Source organism: Lagopus leucura, unplaced genomic scaffold (assembly GCF_019238085.1).
Source record: "Lagopus leucura isolate 7727_CA_CO unplaced genomic scaffold, USGS_WTPT01 Super-Scaffold_100043, whole genome shotgun sequence".
Taxonomy (NCBI): domain Eukaryota; kingdom Metazoa; phylum Chordata; class Aves; order Galliformes; family Phasianidae; genus Lagopus; species Lagopus leucura.
Genome location: NW_024962290.1, coordinates 1397593 through 1407266, shown reverse-complemented (window position 1 = coordinate 1407266; position 9674 = coordinate 1397593). Strand labels below are relative to the sequence as shown.

At 45.0% G+C, this 9674-nt stretch overlaps 1 protein-coding gene across 1 annotated transcript; it reads right to left on the bottom strand.

Annotated features, from left to right (window-relative positions):
• Positions 1-6925: 6925 nt before the first annotated feature.
• Positions 6926-9665, bottom strand: NRAS (NRAS proto-oncogene, GTPase). Its single transcript, XM_042884405.1, has 5 exons — positions 9510-9665; positions 9075-9253; positions 8505-8664; positions 8163-8286; positions 6926-7480 (listed from the first exon to the last, which is right to left on the bottom strand). Exons 1-4 carry the CDS (start codon positions 9618-9620, stop codon positions 8167-8169), a joined length of 570 nt encoding a protein of 189 aa, XP_042740339.1. The 5' UTR covers positions 9621-9665; the 3' UTR covers positions 6926-7480; positions 8163-8166.
• Between the last annotated feature and the right edge of the window lie 9 nt (positions 9666-9674).

Here is a 9674-nt window from a genome sequence, read left to right as displayed (position 1 = left end):
AAACTGATGTCTTCTGTGCTGAGCCAACGATTCGGAGGAGCTCCTCAGGGCACACGGCTGATGGGAGCAGGAGCTGTGGGGATAGATAGGAACACGTGATGTGCTCTCACTACTAACCAGGAATTCATAGCAGATTTTTCCTCAGAAGGGTCTGCATGGAAGAGTGGATTTCACCTGCAGGAGTTGCGCAGATGTCCTTATATCTTCCCAGAGCGATGACATAGGAGGGAAAATAATGATAATAATAATAAATAAAGGAAGCACAAGGAGCTGTTAGGTATGATTTCTGCTCCTGAGTTGGTCAGGACCTGCCTTTATAAGACTATATTGTAGTGAGGTGATTTACATCAGCTGGCAAGCCTGGGTGTCATCTGTTTCTGTATGCAGTGAGCCATAACCAAGGCTTGTCTTGTTTATTCTAGCGGTGATCGGCATTTAGCACAATCCAAGGGTGATGAGAAACTGCCCTGAGGTACCCAGAGTGACCTGGATTTGAAAAGCAGGAATGGATTTATGAAGTCCCTCCTAATGACTCGTTTTTAGCAGATTCCTTCCAGCACACAGGTAAATCTTTTAGGATCTCCTCCCTTTTTTTTTTTTCCTGGAAAACAGTTCCTAGCTGAAGAAAATTTGTACTGCATGGAAGCCTAAACAGAACAGAAGTATAAAATGGTTTTGATTTGAAACAGGATCTTTTCCTATTTGTTGTAAGTGACATTAAGATCAGGATGAGTAAGAAAAGCAGTCAGGCTGCATTCTAACAGATTTTCACTGATGATTTAAGCGGTGATTTTGTTCCCAACAGAGAAAGGAACAGAATAACCTGCACCCCTGGCCAGGACAGCATTGCTTGGAGGTACACGTGTGTAAGGGCTTCTGTGCTGTACGTTGTAGGAACAGCTCAGGGAAGGTGCTGTCCCAGAAGCAGGCTGCTGTAAGTGGAAGGATCACCTGCCTGAGAGGCAGAGTGAGAAAGAAGGCACAAATCACAGATTGTGGTCAGGGATGCACGGGAAGCTTCGTGGCACCACGAATCAGTGAAGGCAGATGGGCTGAGCCTCTGCCCTGCATTTCAGCTGAGATGATTTCCAAAGCATTCAGAAGGTCTGCAATCTAGTTGATGTGCATAGCTTCAAGCCACACTGGATTACAATTAGAAAATCCTCCAGAACTCAGGGAGTTTTAGTCCCACTTGCTAGATATTCCTCAAGAATCTCAGTTGGTTTTCATCCCCAGCAAGCAGAGGTGTAACCAGTAGGGCAAAACTGGGATGCTAGAAGTCTTGATCTGTAATATCTCACCTCTTTTTGCTTGTCTTCACTTTCTTAATTATTCATCTTGTCACCAACGCATCAGTTTGTGAGTCCCCAAACCACACTGTTGTTCAGCTGTTCCATTTAAGGCCAGTAAGAGCAAACTCCTGCTTGTTTGCTCTCCCGCAGGGCTCAGACCTGCCCCTAACCTTTCTTGACATGTCAAGGCCTTAGGATTCACATCTGAAACCAAAAATAACCTTTATGGTGCAGAGGTTATCTTCTTCAAGAGATCTTCTGATCCCTTAGCCGTCTAAATCACAGGGTCAAAGTGCTTGGGTTCACGATAGAAATATGAGTAAAGGTTGGCTATGTGCTAAAGTTAGAACTACAGTCTCTTTAAGTAGAAGGACTGAAGGCAAGCAGGCCCTCTCCCCAGTTTTCAGCTGGGAAATGAATGATTTGCACAGAGCCTTTCAGTGCATTCTGAAAGAAATGCGCTTCTCTCTGAGCTGCCTTCATTCTGCCTCCGTCTACTCAAAGCACGATTGCCAAACAGGCCAGGAACTTGGCAGCTTGGGGAACTTGGCAAGATCTGCCTCCCATCTGCCTCATGAAGCAGATATACCTCACAGCTGCCCAAAAAGCCTACGGACAAGCCTTGCTAGAAAGTCTTCTACAGTCCCCTGTTGGTACTCCTGCAGGAACTGAACACGGAAACTCACAAATGCACTCCTTGCTGTTACACCTGTGACCTGTTAATGGCAGTTTGCATTGAGGAGACCCACAGAAGGTTCTTCTTGTCTCACATTGCTCCTGTTCATCCCCCCCCCCCCCAGATTCCTCCAGGACCACTTCAATCATCCCCTGCTCCGGAACAAAACGAAGATCAATGCGCCCTTTGTCGAGATCTGAATCACTTTCTAGGAGCAAATTGCTGCAGATTACAGTTATACGGGAGGGAAAATTGCCCTAACAAGCCCAGAACAGCCTTGCTTTTAAGCATCTGTCTGTGCTGTGATTCTAAATCTCTCCCTTTGGAACAGGCTCTGCAATACAAGGAGGTTTATACGCAGCACAGAGCAAAATTCTTTGGATCAAGAGAAGGGGATCTTTCTGGCAATGGGAGGAGTGCCTTCAAAAGGTAAATTTCACATCCAGGCCCTCGGCAGGTTATGAGCCTTCATTTCTCCTTTGCAGGGCAGCCCCTGTTGCTTTACTTTTCCTCAGGCCGCAGCCTCATGTCAGGATGTGCAATGACTTTCCCCGAGCACTGCAGCAGGCGATGCTCACAGCTGGCGATGTTTCTCTGTTCTGCTCAGGGAAGGAAGAAGAAAGGAAAACAAAACCCAAATGCACACAAGACTACAAAAGCCACTCACCTTTATTTATGGAAATAGCAGATAACCTCAGGGCCGAGGTGGAATTCCTGTGATGCTGAGGATGGTGAGAATGGCTGCAGTGTTCAGTGAGAACAGCAGGGAGGATCTGCTGCCCAGGAAAAACAGATCCTGCAGACTCGAACATCTGCAATTCACAGCTCTGGACTGTGACACACAGGCTGCAGGACTGAGCTTCCCTGCAGCAGAAGGCAGAATGCCTCCATCCCACCCTACACACCTCCAGACTCCAACTCTCTTGCATGTGCAAAAATGAGCCACCACAGGCAAAGGGAGCTGAAAAGCTGAAGCTCACCAGTATGATTTGTCACCTTTGTTTTGAAATGCTTCACCATAGCTGCACTGTGGTTTGGGGAGCTCTTCTGTTATTGAAAGTCTATTTTTTAGTTCCTTACACAGAAAACAGATTGGACTTTGGATCCCAGAGGTCTGCCATTGTGTTTAGGAGCAATGTACCTAAAGCACATTTACTGAGTGGTTCAGTACTCCTTGTGCAGGAGAACCAACAAGGCACTACTTCAGAAGAGTGAGATTCACAACTTGAAAACCCAACAGAGGGCAGTGGGCACAGAAATACCTCGATAGCTGATTCCACTCATGGAACACCAAGTGAAGTGTGTGCTGAGCTCTCTGTAAGCCAGCTGTGTGATCTTGCTCCAGACCACTGCCATAAAAGAGACAACCAAAGAATTCACAGAGTTTATTCTTTAAAAAAGTTATTTAGGAAGCAAAATAATTTACTTCAATTCAAACCAACAGAGATGCATTTCTGAAAGCAGATAATTATACCAAGTTACAACAAGTTAGCCCTTGGATAAAAAAAAAAGTCCAGATCTCAACAGTTTCCAGCTATCCTGGAGGCTGTCTAGGATTTAGGCTTGTGGAGTAATGAAGGACACAGAATTAGAATGTGATTCAAACCTTCATTAACCTCCCTCCTCCCACAGGTCCAAAGTTGCTTGAAATCCAGTTCTTTCTAAATCACTGAAGTGCACTCACAAGACACGTCTACGTAAGCATTACCATCACTATTCAAGTCTTTCTGATGACACTAAGAACAAAAGCTGAGCAATGTTTGTGGTTGTTTTTTGTTTTTAATCAGACCATGGAGCTGGGGCTCACATTAACAAAGCCACAATGCTACACTCCAACAGCTGCTCCCAGTCAGCAGTAACAAATGTTTAGTTCAGTTATTTGCACTGGTAGTTTTTGAACAAGGTTGTTTAGGGTCTGTTCTCCTTAGGATAGTGAGGTTAGATGGGCACGGACACAGTGTGGTGCTGCTAAATCTACATGAGAACATTTGGACTAAATCTACAAAATCACCACTACGAGGAGCTGCCTTGTGCAAAACCATCTGTGCTTATCTTCTAAACAAGTGTTCCAAAGCTTCTTGGGGTTTGGTCCTCCTGCAGTGCAGTTCCCACCAAAGCCAGGGCAGTTTGGCTGACCGTCCACATTCTGCTTGCTTTAAAGGAACAGCTGCATTTTCTATCTGCCAACCACTCCAGTTAAGCCCTGGTTACAGAAGCGCATCACGCTCTGCTCCTTCCTGCCACACACACATCCAACTCAACGCCGCCAACAGACGTTAACCGAGCAAGCTGTAGAACGAGTGGCATCTTAAACTACAGGAAGCTCTAAGAGATCAGAGCACCTTGACTGAAAGGGAACATCTGGTGCAACTACTGAAGGCGGAGCAGTGCTCAAGCGTGGGATGGCCAGGTTTCCTTCTCACCTGGCTGCACCCTGTCATGGACTGCAGCTCACCAAGAGCACACGCAGATCCAGGACACAAAACCTTTTCCACGGTCACCAAAACCTCTCTGCTACAGTAGCAAATCTGCTCATGTGCTCCTCAAACACATCTTCCTTCATCCAAAGAGGTGCCACTGCATTACCAGAGAACTCCAGAAAGCGCTTCAGATATTCTGTTTAAAAATACTGCCTATATAAAGCCAAACCCATGAAGAGATGGCTCCTAAGATAGGACTTTTGCCTGCATGCATTATGCGGTGCATTCTGCTTTAGGTACTGACAGCAACCTTGACTGACTCAAACTACCCACATATAGGCATGTCTGTATGCGTGTATGCAACTAGAAACCAGGTACAACCGTTCACTTCATGCTCATGATGGGCACAAAATCTGATTTTGCAAAGTCACTCTCTAGATTTGACCCCAAAACACAGATTGGAGCACCACCTGTACAAGTGAGCTCTGCAGCATCCTGAAAGTTGATGCAACTTCCTCTCTGGTTCCAAAAATGAAACGCACACCAACCAACCCTCACCAGGGCTCCTTCCTTTTTAAAGCTTTATCCAGCCCAAGAGAAATGGAACACATCAAAGAGAAAGCAGACACGATTGCCAGCTCCTGTATTATTCTGAGGATTCACAACTTTTTGAGTTATGGCTAGTATGTTTTCAGAAAGCAGAGCGTGCCACACAAAGTAGAAAGTTACGACAAATCCCCCTACAAAATGTATTTTTAATTGGCAAATTTGGCCACTGTTCAAACACCAACTGTGGGATTTCCCACAGCCATAGGCAGCAGCACCCAGAGCTGCTCCTGTCTGCCAGGGAAGCAGCTCCACATTTCCCCAAATCATCCAGAAGCCTAACAGACCCACCACGAACTCACCATTCAAACACAATGCAAACTCCACACTGACAGCTTCCCAAAACACTGAATGTATGTGACCAGCTGTGACTCCCAGCAGCTGCTTCTTTGTGTAATTCCATTAAGTGGACAACAGTACATCACAGCTCAAGGAGCAAAGTCAGCTCCTGCTGACACACCTCAAAGAATGCTGTCACGAGGAACTCTTCCTGCACCAAGTTAAGACAGACAAAAAGAACACAGTAAGAAAAACCCACAGACTGCTTGCTGACCACACACAGCTCTCAGTGATCGTGATTCTGTCCCATTTAACCTGCAGGCAAGAGACTGCCTTCAAATTAACTCGAGTCACAGGTGCTGCTATCCCATAATGCTTCCCACCACTTAGTAGGTCACTGGAAAACCATGTTTTATGCAAAAATATTGTGTTAAATTCTTCTCATTTCCATCATTCGAGGATAAAATGAATTCTAAAACACTTATCTGGAGCATCACAGATAAAGTTACACAGATCGATCCTCCGCACCCCAAGAAGAAAATCAGGAGTACAATTAGTGGAGAAAAGAGCACTAAAAGCAACAGTTTATTTTCTCAATATTTCCTTATTTCTGATTTCAGTTTTGAAAGTATAGGAACCTGACTGCAACAAACTGAAATTACGCCTCTTGCTGTGTCTACAGCTCGCACTGCTCCGGCAGATTGAACGCTCCCTCTGTTGGCTGAAGGCTCATTATTCTCTCACCAGACTAACAGGGAATTCAGCTTTGCTATACGACGCTGTCTGACACCACAGAACAGAACCCAGCATCACTGGCACAAGAACTGAGAAGGCCAAGGTACACCAAGGAACCCTGGTGGGTTCTGGTCTCACCTGCACGTCCCAACCACATGGGGGGCAGTGCTGTGTTCTAGGAAGAAGTCACACAGCTCACACAGCACTTCAGTCCTACTTTGAGGCTGTTACAACAAACCCAGAACTGCTATCAGTGTATCATTCATCTCCAGAGCAGACATCACTGAACTCCCTTCCTCATTTTGCAAGGATGCTGCAATTAGAAGTCAGCTCAGTGCCTCTTCCACTCAGCCTGGACACCTGAAGTCTGTGACAACCATTGACCCAATTATAGTCAACCTCAACTCCCAGGCTCCTCCCCTGATAAGGAAGGAGGCTCTGCAGAAAATAACTCAGAATAACTTGCAAGTTACAGACAGAGTTGAAGAACAGCTGCCCAAAGTAACCTCCAGTTTCTAAATTCATTATTGGTCCGTAAGAAATTGTCTATAAATATTGGCAGTTATGTTAAAATGAACAGGTCACTAATTTGGTCCAACCTGAAAGAGATCCAAATGCTGTAGAAAACCAAAACAGAACATACACAGTTCCACGCACAGAGGTGGATGGAAGCATTCTGATGGATCAAGAACTGACGTAGTTCACACTTCTCTTCCTAATTCAAGAGTCTCACAAACACCCGATCAATATTCCAGACTACAAATTCCCATTTTAGCATCTTACCATGAGAAGAGATCACCCGCACAAAACTTGCCTGCTCAAGACAATGAGCACCCAAGAAATTCATCCTTGGGGTTTTCCTCAGCCCAAGGGAACAGCTCTCAACCTCCAACCTTGCGAGCAAACAGGCACTTAAGTTAGCGAAGATATCTCCTTTTTATTACAGAAAAATAAAGGATCAGTTAATCAGTGAAGTGATACTCCTGGCACAATGCAGATGTTGCAGATACACTGGGTGCACAGACAGCAGACATCAATCCGACTGGTGACAGAAACCTTTGTAATGGCAAAATTACTTCTGCCACTCCTCTGACAACACCGCAAATCTGAATCCAATGCAAAGGGGTCAAACGCCACTTCTAGCTTTTACTCTGGAGGTAAAGTGTGATCTTTTTCACAGCATTTAGTCTCTGTAATTCACTTTTCTTGTGACTGGTTTTCTTCTTGAACAAACCCAGACAGCACAGCTAGAAAAGAATCCCAGTACACCAAGAGATATGACTGCTCTGTGAGCTGAGCAAGGAGGTAGATACCAGAGATGTTTTCTTCAGATGGAGCACAGAAAAGGATCCTGTGCTAATTAATTGGTACCAAGAGTCTGGTCGCTGGCACCAAAATACTGCAGGGCATCAGCATGAGACACAATACAGTAGCATTGAGACTTGTCCAGCAGCTACATCTGAACCTGGCATCTGGAACAGAAAGATATCTCTAATTAGCTTCTTCACTAATTTGCTGTAGGTATGCAGTGCACAGTACAAGTCCTGGACTGGTCTACCTCTTTGTACACTGATGAGTGACATCATTGTAAGCACTCTCACCCACCTGGAGCTCATAAGTTTCATGACCCACATTATTTTATTTGGTTAATCACCACGTAGTCCATGTTCCCCAGGTAAACAGCTCAAGATAAGCTGTCAGAAAGGTCATCACTTCCCAGCAAATTCTGACTGCAGCACTGTGCACACTCCCCTTTCTGGCTCAGGTGTTTCTTGTGCACAAGACAGAAATTATACCATCTTTAAATAGTTAAAAAGGAAAAGAAAAAAAAAAAGCATTGATTCCCAAAGGAAGGAGACACCAAATAGATTGATACAGAAGAATCCCACTCTTACCAGTTCAGTCAAAATCCAGGCTACAGCCAAAAGGTGGCTGTCAAAAGAATTTCTTAACAGCTTTTCCTCAAGCTTTGCCATCTACTCACCAAAGGAAAAAAACAACAACTGCAGAAGTAATTAATTATTGGCTCCAGACCTCTGGGAATCAATGGGTTGTAAGAAAAGTAACCTACAGCAGCTCATATTTCAGAGCTGTGCTTATCAACAGCTGAAAGACACACAGAACAGAAGACTTGAGGAAGAAAGTACAGCTCACCTTATCACATCACAATGCAAGACAACCCCATACAGCCTTGATTCCCATCTTCATTGCTGTTGAGCTTTTTCATCCGGTACTGCCGAATCTCTCTCACCAGTGTGTAAAATGCATCTTCCACACCCTGAATGCAAATGACTCACATGAAGCATTCATCCCCAATCTCACAAGATCACGTGGATCCCGTGGCAAATATATATATATATATTTATATTAAATCAAAAGCTGAAAATTTCAAATTGATTTAGGAGTGTTTATTGCTACAGCTAACGATAAAAGAACACGGGAAAGAGATAAACCATTCTTCATTTATTGTACAACCAAAGAACAGAGACATCTTACCTGTCTCGTTTTAGCTGATGTCTCTATGAAGGGAATGCCATAACTTTTTGCTAATTCTTGAGCCTGTTTTGTGTCTACTGTCCTCGTGGGCAAATCACACTTATTCCCAACCAGCACCATCGGCACATCGTCTGAATCTTTCACTCTCTTGATTTGCTCTCTTAGAAATTAAAAATAAAGAAACATGAATTATTACCTGCAAATAACAGCTGTTTTATTTCAAAGAATAAAAATTTATATATATTGAAGCTGGACAGGACAGCAGGGGCTCTGATCTACAGTTGTACTTCTAATAACTCTGTACAGCCTTATCTTGTATACCACACACAACTCTGCTCTGTGTGTTTTGGCCCTCACCATATTCCCACACATTCTGTATGTCAGTTATTCACCCAGACAGCTGCCCCTCTTTCCCCTGACAAATAACACACAGGTGCAGAACAGCTTGAAAAACCTTTTGGAACAAAACAGATTTAATGTTTTCCTCTTATTTAGTCTTTGCTTTGGCTAACAAAAATACACGATGCCTTTTCCAGTCTTTTCTCCTCAGAGCAAAGACTCAGACCGTACCTGTAAAGGTTAATATCAGCGAATGATTTACTGTTGTTAATGGCAAACACACACAGGAATCCTTCCCCAGTTCTCATGTACTGATCTCGCATAGCACTGTATTCTTCCTGTCCTGCAGTGTCCAGAATATCTAACAAGCACGTCTCTCCATCAATGACAACCTGCTTTCTGTACGAATCCTGCAGAAAACATAAACAAATTAAAGGCGATTCAGACAAGCTGCTGCTCCTTCCCACGCCTGACTGCGTTTGGGGGGCTGTAATTCAGAGAACTTTTCTGTTCCCACGCCTCACACAATGAGGAATCCCCAAACCCATACCTATCAGACGCACACGGCACCTGAGCCGTTACCCGAACCCTCCCCAAACTTTCTTTTCTCGCAGCTCGCAGCACAGATCCCTGCGATGACGCCGCTCCGGCATCAGCCGGGCTCACCTCGATGGTGGGGTCGTACTCGTCCACGAAGTGGTTCTGGATGAGCTGGATGGTCAACGCGCTCTTCCCGACGCCGCCAGCTCCCACCACCACCAGCTTGTATTCCGTCATCGCCCTCCCAGCGGCCCAACGCGGAGCGCGGAGCCGCCCGCCCCGGCCGGCCCC